The following is a 17,164-nucleotide window of genomic DNA, read 5'->3' as shown; positions in this document are numbered from 1 at the left end:
TCGGAGCGCCGTAACTTTTAATAATGTGGATATATTACTGTTGCGTATACAGGAAAATATCAAGCGACACTAAGTCGCCCTTGTTGTAAAGAAACAAATGAGCCTTGAAATGATTGATAAATTGGTGAAAGTCTGACCTAAACTTCTGTTGGATGCTATACCTTTCAGAATCTGACTCTGTCCGAAAATTTAGTTAACATTTTAGAGGCAGCAAGCAAGACAATCTCTTAAAATTTTGTGTGTGAAAATTCAGCTACGGCGTCACAAAGTGTTCAAATTAAACAATCTAGGGATTTGCAATTTTATTACGATTAAATACCATGACAGAGAATGACCTTAGATATGAACAATATAATTAAAAGAATCTCAAAATAATTATAAATTTCCAAAAAATTTTATTTTCGTTTTTTTTTGGTTATTATATATTAATTAATCCACAAAAACACTTTTGTCTTTTAGACGACTACATATGGACTTCATAATAGTAAACTATTAAATATGTTTGCAATAGGGTTCAAAGGTCTTTTTTGTAAATACATAAATAACGCGGTCTGTTTATTATGAGCTTTTCGCGTTTAGTTAAAAAACACATTGGGAAAGTTCAGGTCTTTAAGGAACAGAACTGATTTGTAAGGCTAAAATAAGCGATCGTTTTGTGTTGCATCGCAGTGTAAAAGCTGCACGAAAAAACGAACTGCATTCTTGTTTTGTTAACGACATGATTAACGTATTAAAAACAAGCATGCGATATGTCATGAGCTTTCGGATGTTGAAATAATCGACCTCTTATTTGTTATTTATAGCACTTATAAATAGAAGGAATATTGGAGGTGGAAGATAGATTTATGATTTCTATCTAGCTAGCAACACACACACACTCACAACATGCCAATGAAACAAGCGATTAACATTGTGAAAAAGCACTGCACAAGGGCGTATAACATAACGCAGTTCGATAAAAATAATAACAAAGAAACACCAACAAAACAAACTAACATGGAAAAAGAAATTTTTGAACAGCCTCAAAGCGTACGTCGAGCAATGCTCGGTCGAGTAAATTTTGAAAACAAGCGAGTATTTTTGAATGAAATTTCGAAACACACTGATGATATTTTGCGATGTAAACGACTAATCGTGATCGGAGCTGGTTCGAGTTATCATGTTGCGATTGGAACTCGCCAAATTATGGAAGAATTAGTTGAATTACCAGTATTTGTTGAATCGGCGAGTGACTTTTTAGACCGCGAGGTTCCTGTATTTCGAAATGACGTATGTATTTTTATCAGTCAATCAGGTGAAACAAGTTCAGTGATCCAAGCTTGTCAATACTGTAGAAAGCGTGACGCATTGACAATGTGTGTCACCAACAACAGCCACAGCACGTTGAGTAGCATCACTGATTTTACTTTGGATATCCACTCAGGGAAAGAATATGGTGTCACCAGCACAAAGACATACACAGGCCAATTCCTGACTATGGTATTATTCGCCATGCACCTGGCTTCTGACAAACGCACGAAAGTTCAAAGAATCCATGAAATAATTAAAGAGTTGGAATTTCTTCCAGAAAAAATCGAAAAAGTTTTGACGTGTAGCAGCCAGCTGCGGGAATTGTCGAAATGCATGCTGGACCAAGAGAGTATTCTGCTCATGGGAAGAGGTTATCAGCAGTCAAGCTCGCTGGAAGGTTCACTCAAAATGAAAGAAGTCACCAACATTCATTCAGAAGGCATTCATTCCGGTGAATTAAAACACGGACCACTCGCCCTTATCGATGAGCAAATACCAATAATTATGATAATTATGCGTGACGCAGTATTTGACAAGTGTATGAACGCACTACAGCAAGTGCAAGCTAGAAACGGACGCCCTGTTCTCATTTGTGAGAGCGATGACAATGAAGTTGCCAATATGTCAGACCAACTAATTAAAGTTCCCAAAACCATCGATTGTCTGGCTGCTATTCTCACTGTCATTCCTTTACAAATGTTATCACTTTATATGGCTCTGCATAAGAACAAAAACGTTGACCGTCCAAAAGGGTTAGTGAAAACAGTGATTGATTACAAAGCTCCTGCACGTACGCAATAGCAAGAAACATTTGTTGACTTTAGCGTTGTTAACGCTTGCTGGATTGCTTTTGTGAAAAATAACGAAGCCGAACGACTGTTGATTACATTGTCAATACAGAGATTGACAATGTCAATAAAACTGTGAATATTTCGTAATATATGACGTTGATAATTTAAATGTATTTAACTTTGTTTATGATATCGTGTGTATGTTATTTTGTAAGAAAAGACGTGTAAATCATTTATACAAACACTTTTTAATTCTGGTACACAATTTTCTGTTCCCTATCATCTAAAGTGAATTCCGTTTTCACCCGTCTATTAACAAGTTGTAGGTAGTGGGTTTCTCTGCTAAATAAGTTTAATGTGTGCTTTTGCGTCTAGAAATTCCAGGATCTATATGATAAATTGTACCAGATTAAGCAAAATTCATAGGAAAATTTTAATAGGGCTCGTGAAAGTGCGGCAAGACTAACGACAATAAAAACATGAACCAGACACAGCATATATGAGCCCTTTCTATGTTAATTTTCCTTAGTCGAAGTTCAGCTTAAAATTTAGGGGCTAAGAACAAAGAAAAGAAACAATACGATAAAGAAAGTTAATATGCATCAATGCATTAAAATTTATAAATTATATACATTTAAATATATAAACAAACCATAGTTCTACTAACTAAAACATACTGGGAACAGAATATAAAACGATTCTACAAGATTGGAGTGTCCATTTTATTGACAACAACATGAAAGTTTAACAATTCAATTTTGACACTGCAATTTATACAAACATTCCAGTGTCAATTTTTAGGAAATGCTACTTCTTAAATCACACACATACAGATGCATGCTCCATGCAACCTTGAAGAAAACCAATAGAAACATATTAGCGGTTTTGCATCGGGATAACTCGATGGCATAAGAATTTCATCTATTTTTTGTCATAACATTCGATGATTATATCGGTTTCATCACAAGCTGTCTTATATAATGTTGACATCATTTGTAACCTGTATCCGATTTCGTCTAAAAATAAACACCATTAAACAATAAGAATTTTGACAACAAACTGGGTGTGAGTTATGACAGGCATCAATGACAGCGCTTGGTGAAACATGACAATGACGTCATCATAGGCGGTAAAGTTAAAAAAAATCTTCATTGGTAATTGAAATTCTTTCATCGCACTTAGTAACACTAATTAATCACACCGCACACAATTTCCCTTAAGATAATAGTTGCATGAGGTCAATATTTAGCCACAATACTATAAATGAAACGTAATTTTTCTCAAATTCAGTAGTGAACAGAAAACATTGTACCATACTCTTCAAAACAATCAAGTAACCATAAATAATTAGTTGAACATATTTTCTAAAAACCTTACTCGCAAGTGGCAAGGGGTTATGATCAGATTAATTTCGCAAAAAACGTCATTCTCTTTAAAAAGAATAAACAGGGCAGGGTCCTAATAATTCCGGGGTTAAAAAACTGAAAAATTAACAAGGGGGGGGGGGGGGGGCTTTATGAGGCACCTATTAGTAAACTTTCCAATTAGAAAATCCAGACATTTTTGTAAAAGAAACACGAGATTATAGGTACTTTTAATTGCTAACCTGCGAAATATGGAGAAAGTTGAAAAATAAATTGATAAATTGGCCGGGGTCTTGCTAAAAATTGGCCGGATTCTTGCTAAAAAATATTCTAAAGGTATAAACAAGGGTCAGGGTCTATATTTTTCCGAAAATGTCTTTTAAAGTTTACAAACATCCAGGCTAAACCCTAAAATATTTTTCTCATAAAAAACGTTCAAGGGGCCACTGCTAAATCATATAATCTGTGCAAATATCACACAAACCTTGACTTTCTCAGTGGTTATCAGATCTATTATTGCTGCCAATATCCTTTCATCACGTGATTCAGTCATGTGACCAACTCCCAGCTCCATAGCTGGATTGTTGATTTTCTTGTTTAGCAGAATATCTAGTTCATGACGTAATTTCTAAAAATAACGTCAACATATTAGAAAGGGTAAAAGTGTATCAGCTTTGTAGTACAAGGCAGCAGCTACCTTAACCAACTGAGCAGTCTTCAAGGGTGAATGAAACTTAATCCACTCATCCACTTCTATTGTGTCGTGACCATTTTCTTGATGAACAGTAATCTTGCCACCAAAAAATAGAAGCGGAAATGGTGCAATCATCGTCGAGTCAAACAAATAAAGCTAAAACAAAAAAAATCTTTGAGTAAAGTTATTTGTAATTATTGGATGTAAAGCATGGCTGCTAACAACCACAGACGTCTTCATTTTTTTTTATAATCTTCTTTTCGCATTTCGCATATGTTTTTCTTTCCTCAAAACATAGATCTCTTATTTTCTTTATCAATTTTCGACAAAAGATAAACATGCAACATAAGAACTTATCAAAGAATTGCGTGTAACCTTGTTATCAAGTTTAACATTTTTGTCACGTGAACACGCAAGGTTAAAACACGAACCCACGTGTGTAAAACGCAGAAGCTGAAGTTCTTAAAGTACCGTAATTCCTTTATTTAGCCCCTTAAGCCCCTTTTTTGTATATTCAGTATTTTAAAGAAGTCCGCACCCAAATTTACACCAGACAAAAAATCAACCATGTTGGCAGTTAAAACGTGAAAATTTACCTTGTTCGTTCTCATTTTTTGATGATAAATCAACCATTGTGATTCATACTGTCGAACGTCACTGTTCACTGACTTTGGATGGATTTCAACACGACCATACGACACAGTACCTAACTTCGGTGGCCTAAAAAATATATTCTTAATATACATCCACGTTGAAAGCAAAAGTTCGCGCGAAAGCATACGTTCAAAACACTTGAGCTTGTAACAACAGTACACAACAACAAACAATTTCAAGTATGTATCCACTTTGCTGTGTTTTTACTGTAAGTAATACATAAAAAGAACGTTTTAGTCCGACGGTATACAAATTGTCTAACAAATTGTCGGACGGATTTTTCATTTCACAATGACGTACTAAAAAATTTCTTTCATGTTCCAAATGCAAAGTGATGACGTTACGTTAATACGCAAAATTGTGTGACGTCATATCGCAGTTCAGAGACAAAATTCACCTCTTTTTCCCTTCTTTCCCTGGGATCACCTTCGCAACATTAGGATACAAACCAGCACATATCGCTGCCTTGATGAGGTTGACGTTTTCTGAAAAATAAACTTAAAAAGTTTAACAAGATACTAAAGTCTTTTATACACACAACAGGCTGGTTGCGAAGTGGTTTACAATAATAAATTTTAATTACAGTAGCTAAACTGTAAAGAAACAAACTACAGACCAGATTGTATGTTAGCAGCTGGATTTTTCGGGCACGAATTCGTTGCAAACCCAATGTCGTACAACAATTGTGCAAATTGTTTCTTCATGTTGTCAATCATCTGGAAAATAAAATATAAAATCATTTGCACAACGTTTGCCAAAAATAATATCGCGCATCTATTGGAGAAACATCTCAAACATCTTCATATTTTTCCAACATTAGTATTTTGCTCCCCCGTTTTTCTCTTCCTTTATTTTCCATATCTCAAACTTTAAACATTTTTAAACAAAAAAGTAGTCACCCTTAACGTATTTATCGATAAAAAATATCTCCAGCAATATTGTCCCTCAGTACCCATCAACTTTGATTCTTCCCATCCCTGAAAAAGTAAATAAAGGATAACAGCGTAACTACAAAAGACACAGTAACAAGGAAACATAAATCTAGAAAAATTAAGGAGTCGGTCAACCCATCAAGGCTTCTGTATTTTTGGTGTTTTATAAGATGTACGTTTGAATCGTTCGAAACAATTATTAAGATGGTCGAATCGGTCAAATCGAGAAAAATAGAAAAAAGTCCCATAATAATTGCCGCCAAATATTCATTACAGCTTTCTTTAGAGACGACTACCACGACAGAAGAAACTTTCACCTTAAATGCATTAATAAGCATGATATGATCACTTTTTGAACCACGTGACAACTCGTTTTTCTTCACGTCAGCTTCTTTTTCTTTGTGCTGTGAAAATCATGAAAAATTAAAAACATAGAAATGCTGAAAAGCAAGGTGACATCGGCCACTAAAATGTGAGAGGATTAACTTTCTACAAAAAAACCTGTAATTTTGACTTTCCACTGGGTATCCACCACTAATCTTATGTGGGCTTGAGGTATCTTCTTTTCTTAGGGATCCCACTATTTGCTATAACTCGCTGATACAAGATCTCTTTCCAATTTACTACTTTTCGTTAAATCAAAAACATTCCAAAAACTAGAATGACATACTACTGAATTTTGTCAACTTTTCAATTTTTATTTTAAATATGTTTCTCTTATTTCGCAGTAGTTATATCAACAAAAAAAATATATAGCACAAATTTTATCCAAATTACTTACAATGGGTATATAAAAAGGATCTTTGAAGTCGAGGCTAGCAGCAATAGTCAATACTGGATCAAGACAAGAGAAGATGGCACCAAACAAAATCATTCGTCCTACTTTCGGAGCAACTGGGATCTTTGCTAAATGGTAACCTAACGGTGTTAGATCTTCATGTTCGTCCAGCGCTCTCTAAAGATGGCAAAAAAAAAAACTACTAGTTACATCTTACATATATTGTACGATAGCGTTCTGAATAAAAATAAAAGTATGTTTGAACAACCTTACCATTTGAGTCAAACATTCGATAGCGTTATCTACAGCTTTTTTTGATGGAGGTTCAATGGATTTTAAAAGAAATTTCCACATTTTTCCAAGTCTTAGTATCTATGACAAACTGACAACATTAGCACTAAGCTAGCTAAACATTTCTCGTCCTTACAGTTACACAAGTACTCTAGCTATCAAATAAGATGGAAATTAAACGATGCAAACATTGTACCTTCAGCTGCAAGCAGAGTTGATCAAGAGGTGTTCTTAACATCTCTGGAAGTTGATATTCTTGAAAATTATCATAATGATACTGAGTATACAGGTGAAAACAAATTCCTTTTTGAACTCTAAAAAAGTTTCAAAATCTAACTTTAATTTCAAATGTCACAAATGTTAACGAAAAGAATCAATGTTAATATGGTACCTTCCAGCTCTTCCTTTTCTTTGCTTAGCAGATGCCTTGCTTATCCAAACAGGTTGAAGGCAAGATATGTTATTTTCAACATCGTAAGTCTAAAAAAAGTTCAAATATGTTCTGCGGTTAACTTAACAACTTTCCCTACATGAAATTCGTCACTTTTCTAACGTTCCGACGTGAAAGAGACATAAGAAAAAAGATAGTCTTACTTTCAGAACATGGAATTAGTCTGACAAGAGTCGTACAATATAATCAGTGAAGAGAGAAGTCATGCAACTAACGACTAAAAATTAGCTATTAACCATGCATGAGAAATATATAAAATTACTGAAGTAATAGTTCTCACATTTCTGTAAAAATTTTTCCCATAAATTACTGCAGGACTCGTATTATCTTAAATAAAAAATTTTGAGTTTTCCTGAATTCAGACGTCAAAGAGTCATTTATTTTTCTGACAAAATTCTAGCATTGTGGAAGCAAACATTTATCGAACAGCAAAGATTTAGTGATAAAATGAGTAATGAGAAACTATCATTTTAATAAATCTTTTTTCCGGGCTTTCTTTGATCAAACTAAGAAAAAAAAATTTATTCCACATTCCCTAACTTGCAAACTCGTCAGAAGTTTTCCGTCTGACTTTCCAGGTGCTGTTAACCCCGTTAAAGCGTGATAGCACATCGTGGAATTCACTTTGCATTTTTGAGAACAAACCGCGCGAGCATATTTTGCGAAAAAGCAATTTTTAAAAAATCATTCAGCGTACTAATTATTACCTTTTCTTTAGTTTTACCAGTATCAATAACAAAAACCACATCATCAATTGTAATGCTGAAACAAAACATATAAGCATAAAATAAAGTATACCAAAAATCTTGTTTTATAGCCTCTTACTAAGTTGGAAGTTAAAAATTTGGTTATTTGGAACCAACAGTAAAATATGAGCAAAAATTGATACAAAGCATATTAGCACACCTCGTTTCCGCAATGTTGGTCGCTATAATAATTTTGCGCACTCCAGGTGGTGGCCTTTCAAATACCTGAAAGAGAAAAACAGCTTTAAAATACGTAGTTAATGTACTAAAATACAAGCAATTCTAACCATAAAAAGTTTTCCTGTACCAGGGTACATTGAGATTTATCATTCTATGAAGTAGCATGTATTACGTTCAAGTTTAAATAAAAAGCTTTAAAACGAAATGATATGTTCACAGACGGATCAAAATTCGTTTTTGAATACCTGTTGCATGCATTTCTCTGATGACAAGAAACAGACATTAGTAAACCTTATCGCGGAATTTAAACCATGGAAAAAAATGACTAAAGTTTCTTCAGTTTTAATGACTAATGAAAAGCCCTGACAGGCTAAAAGATTTCAGATTCTTGTTCGTCGTGTGTAATTTTTTAATAATAGAAAAAAAGGTTGACCGAAAATGTTGCAAGCAACCCAGAAAGTTCTGTTGACAGTACTGCAGACCCAGCAAGTTCTGTTGAACTGCAGAAAATGCTGAAGGTGCATATGTTAAAAGGAACATTTTTGACATGTTTTAACTGACTGTGACATTGTATAATTGTTACTTAAAAAAAAGTTGGCAAGGCAAGGGTCATAAGTTTAAGATGCCCAAAGCAGTAAAAAAACGCTAGCTGATCAGACTTTAGAATCAGATGCTTGTAAAAAATTAAGCTGTGAAAATTAATACTTTAAATAATACTGCACTACACTTGACATTCATAACAAAGAAACGAAAACGTTTTGGCATATCAATTCATTAAATATTATTGCATGTGGTGTAGCGATTTTTTGGAAATGTTTTATTATACCTGCGATACGACTAAAATCGTTATAAAGTTTAAGATAAGATTTGACAATAAAGTTGGATCCTACAAGTTTAAAAATAAAAAAAGAAATAGAAGTAGAAGTAGGCGATAGAAATAAAAAGGTTTTGACTACGATCATTGGTTTAGAATTAACAAAAGAGACTAAATCCAAAATGCAATTCCGTGGTATTAATATTTAGACTAGCCGGGGACCCGGAGTCGAAACGCCGGGTTAAGCCACAAGTAACTTTGTTACTTCGCGTTGAACGCCTGAAAGAGCGATGAATAAGAACTGTCAACTGTGTCACATATTTAGGTGGAGCGCTTTAGTATAGTATGTCATAAATCGTGTGAGGCGCAGAGCATTGTGTTTCCGTTGTAATATAATTTCAAAAAAGTAGGTGCACAACATTATGGTGTTTCCGGTGTAATATATTTTTCAAAAGATAACTTTTCACAACTTTGGCTGAAAAAAAAACACAATTTACAACTCGTTGCTACCCTGTCATAGAGCAAAAACAGTGTCTGCCAACCTTATTATTTTTCAAAGAACGTTCCTGCTAAAAGTTCAAAAATAAATATTACTCCAGGATGAGTAATTTGTACAGGCAAACAATGTCGCATAGGTATATTATATACCCTTTTTTAAAAAAAACTTTGTTGTAACTTCAGTTAAACAGAAACACACGAAACAGCCATTATTAACATTGGACTGAGTGCTTAGTACAGGTAAACTGTGTCGTCGATGCGTTTAGGCATAATACCCTTTAAAAAAACTTTGATGTAACTTCGGTTTACATAATAACAAAGGATACACACTGTTAGCACTTGGATAATACAGGTAAACCGTGTTGCATATCCATATAGGCATTAAAACCCTTGAAAAAACTTATCACAGCTTCAACTTAAACAAAACAACAGGAAATAATCTGTTGCTAGCAACGGGCTGTGCACTTAGTACAGGTAGACGGTATTGCACATGTGTTCAGGCGCAATACCCTTATCCAAAAAAAATTTATTACAACTTCAGTTTAATTAATAAACAGGCAACAGCCTGTCCTTATGCCCTTTAGCTAAAAAAAATCCTTCAGCAATTTTATATTGTTGAGTAAGTTTTTATAACAGTAATAAAAGGTTGCTACCTAAACTGCATTTGTAAGAAATATTGATTAAGAATTTTGTAGTAGCTAGTTAGCAAGCCAAACTCCATTTGGCTACTTTTACTCTTCACCTAGGTAGCTATAGAGCTATCTAGCCACAACGCCAACATAAAAATAAATAATATTATACCAAACTTTAAAAGAATAAGAATAGGCTAGGTACAGCTTAAGCAGGATGTTGCTTTGAAATCTACGTTTGTAGCTAGCTAAAATCTCAAAATTGATTTGTTTCAGATTTACACATGGCTAGAAAACGTAATGATATTTTCATCTTATATGTGAAAACATAGACAAAATAAAGAGAATATCTTAAACGTTCATAGAACTGAAATTTAGGCAGTTAAATAATTATACTAACTGAACCAAATATTTCTCTTCGCTTCAAAAACCTTCGCTTTGCTTAAACTCTGTCCCTCGAAAGTAACCACTCGTACCTTAACCCCTAGAGCTCCGTTTAGTGGAACAAAATCCGCTAAAAACATTTGGAAACACAAATTTAAAGGAGTATCTAGCATAGCTAATCAAAAAATATTAAAATAACAGTTTACAACAATATTTGTGATCAAATTTGTAGCACAGTCTTCATTCTTCACAATTATCAGGATACGCACAAAGCCAGGGTAGCGCTAAGTCGCGGGGTCAGGTCGGACTTTAAAAGCTGTGACGTTACGGCAATCGGTTAAAAAATCGGTCGAAGAAGGAAAAGGAGAAGGGGAAGGCCACCCGTTTCAATAAGATCTCGGATGTTATCCGAAATCTTAATAATTTCTTCCGATTAACTTTAACTCAAAAATAATTCTTACTCACACATTGACGACTAAAATTTTCCTATACTAATAATTTTTTTCTGAGTAACGAAAATTTTAGTTTCTTTTTCCCCCGAAAAGGTATTAGAAACTACTCGCCTCTCTTTGGTTTGTGGTTGGCATCAAGGAGTGCAGAGGTATCAAAATAGAATTACCTAAAGATAAAACTCGTAAATACACATTGGCAGATATGATTAGAATTTTAATACTACCTGTTAACTACATACTTGAGTCAAAACAAGGCTCCTTTTCAAGCATGTCGTGAAGCTTGCTTATCTGGTCCCATCCTGGCATGAAGATAAGTATTGCGCCATCCTAAATAATGTGGCATACATAACTGTGTTTCATTGTTTGTGGCAAACGCAGCATACATTGCCTAAGTGAACATCCTTTGACATCTACATATAGTTCGCAGGTGAGAAGGACCACACCTGTTTTTATGACAAACCCATGATAAGAAAAGAAAGGGAAGGGTGGGTTTCAACACTCTACAGAGTGTTCCTCCTGAATTTCAAACTTTATTTGCTCCCATTCCTTATTAAATCATTGGCTGCATCTCACACCCCAATAAAGTTACAACTATTTGGTTTAAAATGAATAAATTTTTAGTTTTGTATCTATTAAATAGATTCAAAGCCCAGTGTCACGGTACACAGATAAAATATTAGTCTGATTAAAACATGCCTACTTGAATTACTTAAAAATGAAAGAATCTAGAATATCCCAATTCTTAAAATGTTAATTCCTTACCTCAAAATTGCGACAAATGTATTTGATAACATGCAAAATCAGATCATGATTAATGTACTCATGATCCATGTTTTCTAAAGATTCTATTGTATACCTTGTATATCTGCAAAAGAAATGAATATAATTGTTGGAGAATAATAACAAATGAATATAATTATAAACTAATGAAATAAAAGCAAAATTGTGAGAAAATTATTTCGGATGGAAAATAAAAAACATGGAAAATAAAGAACGAAAATACACACTTGTTCTGAATGCTGTAGATATAATTAGAAAATCTTTGTTGCTCTTCTAATTTCACCTTTCTGTTCTTGCCATATATTGGTCTTTTTCGAAGCGGAGGAGTGATATAAAATCTAAATCGAACTGAGCGTTTAAGTAATAACTAACTACTTAATTAGTCAATGTAAATTCAAGAATTGATATATACCTTGTTAGATCTAGTATTTGTTCAAGAAAGTATTCTGTGACCTCGTATGTAAAGCCAGGAATATAAAGCATTGGGCAATTATCTAAATTATTTTTTAATTATTAAACAATTTCTAATTTCTAAATTATTTTATAACAAAATCAATATTATATAAAAAGAGAGATGCGTGGTACAACAGTCCTGTGGAAAAAACGCATTAAGAAAATGTTGGTAAACCTGAATTTCTATTCTTGGATTAAAAAAATCCAGCTTGAGAGTGTTTACTGTTGGTGTCAAACTTAATCACATTGTTCATAGTAGAAAGAATACATCGGGGTGATATCATCAACCTTTACATCACTGAGTACTTTGGCTTACAGTGTTTGGGCCCTGGTAACATTTGAACAGTGGAAGTTTCTTGTTTATAACAAAGACATCTATTGAGGTTTATAACTTTTAAATATTAAAAAAAGCTGCATGCCATACAGACTAACACAAGTAATTACAAGACTTCGAAAATTGGATATTAGAATAAAAAGACTATGAAGGACTAAGAACAAAGTTGTCCGGTTTCGTGATTAAAATAACTAATTAAATATACTATTTCTATTTATCCAAACAGTTCTTATTCAGTAACAATGAGTGGCTATAGTTGGCTGACAATTTATTTTCAAAAATTAATGAAAAAAACCTACTTACTAAAATAAGTTGAAAACATCTCTGCATTTAATGTTGCACTCATCAAAATAACTTTTACATCAGGCCTACAGAAAAAAATAAAATTCAATTTTCAACACAATGTAAAAAGGGTTTAATGCAAACAAACAGCAAATAAAAACACACCCTTACCTATGTGGTAATAAATCTCTCACAATAACCATTAAAAAGTCTGACATCAGATCTCGTTCATGTATTTCATCCAAAATTATGTGACTCACATTTGCAAGGTACCTATAAAGAAGTCACACTGCAACAAAAAACCTGTTTAAAAAACGTCCAAACGATTACAGATTTTGATTATGATGTTTCACTTACGGGTCATTTATAAGTCGCCTCAGCAGAATTCCAGTAGTACAGTATAATATTGAAGCTCTTGACCTTGGAAGGTGGCTATACACAAGATAACACAGAAGGCAAAAATTAAAACAAAAACTAGTGTTAAAGTACTCACCTAATCAGAAATTGTTTAACCCTATTCGGTCCGGGGTTTTTCGAACATACTATGACCAGGGGGAAGGCGGGGGGATCCGCCCCCCCTTAATAACTTTTTATAGGGCTATTCAAATTGTATCAAACTTGGCACGTTACGTCATAAAAGGAACCAGACTGCAGCAATAAATTTATGCATGCATCAGCACATTTTCTGTGACATCATCAGTAGCTTCAAATTTTTTTAAACTTTAAAAGTTATTTAATATATTTTCCAGTTTTTACGTGGATCGCATAAAAAAATGCCAAAAATTGCCCGAAAATCCAATTTTTTCCGATTTTTGGGTAAAATCCGACAAAATCGGGAAATCAGATTAATCACGTGTCCAAACTATACAAAATGATTCTTCTAATAAAACAAAGTTGTGTTACAAGTTTGAAGTTCTAAGAATAATCCTAACAAAAGTTATTAAATTTTCCCTTCAAATTTAAAGGATTTCATAGAGATATTTAAGGGTAGTTTTGAGTAATTGCCAATATCAAAGCCTCTAAAAGGTATGGGACCTAAAGATTTGGCATGCAGGTGTCTAATAGATAAATATTGATAGTAAGTTTCATAGCCATATAACATAGTAATAAGGAGTTATTAAAAAAACCCGTCAGGGGGGGGGGCGGAACCCCCCCCTCCTGACTGAATAGAGTTAACACAAGAAGGAACCAAACTATAACTTTAGCATTAAAATTTGACGAATAGTTTTACACCATGTGAAAGGACACAAAATTTCTACTTTTGCAAATGTCGAGGCCAGATTAAGAACAATAAAAATGCGATCATCAGCGTTTCCAGAACTTCTTATAATATTGCAGTTGGCAAGGTGATCTTGAGATCCTGAGATTTGCCTTTTCCTTAAAAATATGTTTTTCCAATTACGATACACACAGTAGTTCTACCTTTCCAATCTGATCTGATATCCACATGTATTTCCAAAAGCTTCTCCACGTTCTGATGCAACTCGTTCTGCAACCTTGAAGCAAACGAGAGAGGAAAATTGATTTGGGTTCTCTTTAGTTGTCACCATTTTCACATGAAATTTAATTTAATGACTGCTGTTATTCAGAATAGTATGCCATTGTTATAAAATATGTTTTAATTATTTGAACTGTACATTATTCATCATTACAAGGCCAAAAATCACCTGTTTATCATAATATGTGCGAAGTAAATTCTACAATAATGTTACATAACTATTACTTAACTTAATCAAGCATGTTCAAACTAATTCAAAAATCTACATTTTATTAGTCAAGAACTTACAGAAATAGCACTGATTCTTCTCGGTTGTGTACATATTATATGACATTCTGAAGCTCTTTTTTTGATTATAAAATAATCTAAAATAAACTGTGCGACCTGCAAAAAAAATATGAGAGTTGTAACCTCCATGATTTTGTTATTAACAAAAAAGCAATCATGGTTAAAAAGAGAGTACCTGGGTTGTTTTTCCACATCCAGTTTCTCCACTAATAACTAAAACTTGATTAATTGACACCAGTTGGAGTAGGGTCTACAAAAGTTGAGAAAGTGTGAGGTGCCATATAATTATGTCCTTTTGTAAAATATTGAATCAACGTTATAGTATCAACCTGTCTCTCAGAAATTATAAAATAATTTTTTGTTGATGAATTTATAATTAAGGCATTAGTGAGGTATGTTAGTTTCCTCTTCTTGTGCTATAAAAGGTACAATTTATAAAGGCACAACAGTACATAATGCATACCTCCTTCATTTTATAAGCAGGAAGCTTCTTACGAAATTCCTAAAAATGTAAATGTACAGCAGAGATTAAATGATTAAGGCGATGTTTAATTTTTGCGAATTGAACTTTTTTTAATTCTTCGGCACAATTGCTATTTTCTACAGGTTGGAATACATGTTTGTTATACATTTTTCATAACAACTGTAAAAAGACTTATTCAAAAGATCCTATGCCCTGGCCTTGTTTACCAGCTCAAGTGATTGTGGAACATAGACATGATAAGTGCAATTGTTTTCTCATTTTACTTATTAACCAAGATGAACCTCGTCTCAACAGAACAATTATTTCATTGCCCCTGAAACTATTTCAGCAAGAATTGTTTCTATTATATTTTTCTATTATATTTTTCTACAAACTGTAAGTTATTAAAAAACTTTGTATAATAATATATATATATAATCAATGTGTGCTGAAGCTAATAGAAATGAAATGCCTTGTCTTTCGTTCCAGAAAATATATAAACAAAAAATCTAACATGGTCTGAAACAAAAATATTTTGCTACTGTTAAATTTTTTAAACATACCAGCATCTTCTTGCACTTTGTTTCTTCTTTCATTTCTATGAAATCTGAATATATTTTTTCATCAAAATCTGGATCAGACTTAAGAGCACAATTTCGATTTTCTGTGTATTCAAATTTTACTTTGTTCACTTCCAATGTTATTTTGTTGTCATTGAAAGTTTCTTCTTCTTCTTTAATATTTTCTATCTCCATTTCTTCCTGTTTTACAATATCTAAATTAACCTTTGATGACAGCGATGTTAATGGTGGCGATGTTGATGGTGTCGATATTGATGGTGGTAATGTTGGTGGTGGCGATGTTAGTGGTGGCGATGTTAATGGTGGCGACGTTGATGTTGGCGATGTTGATGTTGGCGATGCTGATGATGCCAATGTTGATGATGACCCTGCTTCATCTTTTATTGGAACATCTAAAATGTGTAACTTTCGTTTTTACCTGTTTGTTTTCACTTTCTAGTGTATGTTGACTTTGAAATACTGGTACAAGTATCACATAATGTGTAAAAGAAAAATTTGTACAAACATATATTTCTTGATAACAATATTTTGCAAATCACAATATATCTTAAAATTACCCTTTTATTTATCTTAAATAAAAAATATAGAAGAATATATTTTATTTACAATAGCACTGCTGTGCAAAGAACAATATGCGCAAAACATTTCACAAATAAATTTAACATGGCAACTTTAGCCCTTTATTAGGAAAGATATCATTTTTATTTATCACTGGAAAAACTCAGAAAAGCATATGTTACTTCATGTTAAGATAAATAACAAACTAGCCTGTTTTCATGTCATGCAGCAGCGACGAAATCTGAGCTTCATGATCTTTGTTTAATGTTATCACTGACCGCTAAAAATATAAAAATAAAAAAAAAATCGAATTTCTTTTAACATTATAATTTTTCCAACACGCAACACTTACTTTTTGAATATCAAGTTTTTCTCTCTTAGATTTACCCCTACGTGCATACCATAAGCCTATGTCTTTGCCAGTCAGACCAGACGGGTGACGACCTCTGTGATTACTTGGATCATCACCATTGTGATCACCTCCTCTTCTACCTCTTTTACGTCCTCCTCTACTTCTACTTGATTCACCTAAATTCGAAGTAAAGGCATGAAAACATTCAAGGAGAGAATATTTTTGGAATTTTCCTTATTATTAGACAATAAAATGTAAACTTAACTTATACAGTTACTCCAGAAATCAAAGAAAATACTTCAGCTTAACAGAAGTGTTCAAGTTAAGCTCCCAATTAGTCGAATTTAGTCCAAAATTAGATTATAGTTCGAGCTGAAGCAATATTTTCAAGTGATAGGGGAATAGTTAGCAGGAAAAGGTGCTAACTAAATTTTCTTTAAATAACAACATGAAAATCTGACATTTATTTGCGCTTTCATTTCCTTTCTTGAGTAAAAAGTTTGAGTTATCTGAAGAAATAAGCCTGAAGGGCGGGGGGAATGGGTTAAGTTAACGAATGTTCGGGTTTAAGTTAACCAAGTTTTTTTATGAGAAAGTATTATTACGACATTAAGGTAAAATATGTAA

The 17,164-nt window shown here is 33.2% G+C and overlaps 2 protein-coding genes across 3 annotated transcripts in view; one reads left to right on the top strand and one right to left on the bottom strand.

The window, feature by feature from the left end:
* The first annotated feature begins 885 nt into the window (after positions 1-885).
* Positions 886-2,564, top strand: LOC130613021 (glutamine--fructose-6-phosphate aminotransferase [isomerizing] 2-like). The gene is made up of 3 exons (XM_057434344.1): positions 886-2,080; positions 2,297-2,369; positions 2,522-2,564. Exons 1-3 carry the CDS (start codon positions 886-888, stop codon positions 2,562-2,564), a joined length of 1,311 nt encoding a protein of 436 aa, XP_057290327.1.
* A 99-nt stretch (positions 2,565-2,663) lies between these two features.
* LOC130662565 (ATP-dependent DNA/RNA helicase DHX36-like) overlaps positions 2,664-17,164 on the bottom strand; it is a 29,996-nt gene continuing 15,495 nt past the window's right edge. Inside the window, exons 2-30 of one of the 2 annotated variants that reach the window (XM_057461460.1) lie at positions 16,538-16,713; positions 16,396-16,465; positions 15,610-16,019; positions 15,047-15,085; positions 14,759-14,833; positions 14,584-14,679; positions 14,220-14,293; positions 13,155-13,229; positions 12,969-13,070; positions 12,819-12,883; positions 12,141-12,222; positions 11,956-12,066; positions 11,711-11,813; positions 11,188-11,275; positions 11,060-11,115; positions 8,152-8,216; positions 7,953-8,007; positions 7,186-7,274; positions 6,991-7,108; positions 6,777-6,875; positions 6,507-6,680; positions 6,043-6,129; positions 5,693-5,770; positions 5,410-5,509; positions 5,191-5,278; positions 4,736-4,859; positions 4,143-4,295; positions 3,930-4,073; positions 2,664-3,097 (exon numbers count right to left, since the gene is read on the bottom strand). In XM_057461460.1, the coding sequence (XP_057317443.1) occupies positions 3,071-3,097; positions 3,930-4,073; positions 4,143-4,295; positions 4,736-4,859; positions 5,191-5,278; positions 5,410-5,509; positions 5,693-5,770; positions 6,043-6,129; positions 6,507-6,680; positions 6,777-6,875; positions 6,991-7,108; positions 7,186-7,274; positions 7,953-8,007; positions 8,152-8,216; positions 11,060-11,115; positions 11,188-11,275; positions 11,711-11,813; positions 11,956-12,066; positions 12,141-12,222; positions 12,819-12,883; positions 12,969-13,070; positions 13,155-13,229; positions 14,220-14,293; positions 14,584-14,679; positions 14,759-14,833; positions 15,047-15,085; positions 15,610-16,019; positions 16,396-16,465; positions 16,538-16,713 (3,023 nt within the window). In that variant the 3' untranslated portion in view covers positions 2,664-3,070. Of the gene's footprint in view, positions 3,098-3,611; positions 4,074-4,142; positions 4,296-4,735; positions 4,860-5,190; positions 5,279-5,409; positions 5,510-5,692; positions 5,771-6,042; positions 6,130-6,506; positions 6,681-6,776; positions 6,876-6,990; positions 7,109-7,185; positions 7,275-7,952; positions 8,008-8,151; positions 8,217-11,059; positions 11,116-11,187; positions 11,276-11,710; positions 11,814-11,955; positions 12,067-12,140; positions 12,223-12,818; positions 12,884-12,968; positions 13,071-13,154; positions 13,230-14,219; positions 14,294-14,583; positions 14,680-14,758; positions 14,834-15,046; positions 15,086-15,609; positions 16,020-16,395; positions 16,466-16,537; positions 16,714-17,164 lie in introns of those variants that run through there. The other variant, XM_057461459.1, reaches the window with a different exon arrangement.

This window comes from Hydractinia symbiolongicarpus, chromosome 10, assembly GCF_029227915.1.
Source record: "Hydractinia symbiolongicarpus strain clone_291-10 chromosome 10, HSymV2.1, whole genome shotgun sequence".
NCBI lineage: Eukaryota > Metazoa > Cnidaria > Hydrozoa > Anthoathecata > Hydractiniidae > Hydractinia > Hydractinia symbiolongicarpus.
Note: the sequence above shows the minus strand (reverse complement) of the source record. Positions and strands in the feature narration are given on the sequence as shown.

Excerpts from the sequence above, each read along its gene's own strand:
- LOC130613021 (XM_057434344.1), top strand. The coding sequence starts at position 886 with ATGCCAATGAAACAAGCGATTAACATTGTGAAAAAGCACTGCACAAGG. Across the intron at positions 2,081-2,296 it reads TGATTACAAAGCTCCTGCAC|AAAAGACGTGTAAATCATTT; the intron begins GTACGCAATAGC and ends TTATTTTGTAAG. Across the intron at positions 2,370-2,521 it reads TCTGTTCCCTATCATCTAAA|GGCTCGTGAAAGTGCGGCAA; the intron begins GTGAATTCCGTT and ends AAATTTTAATAG.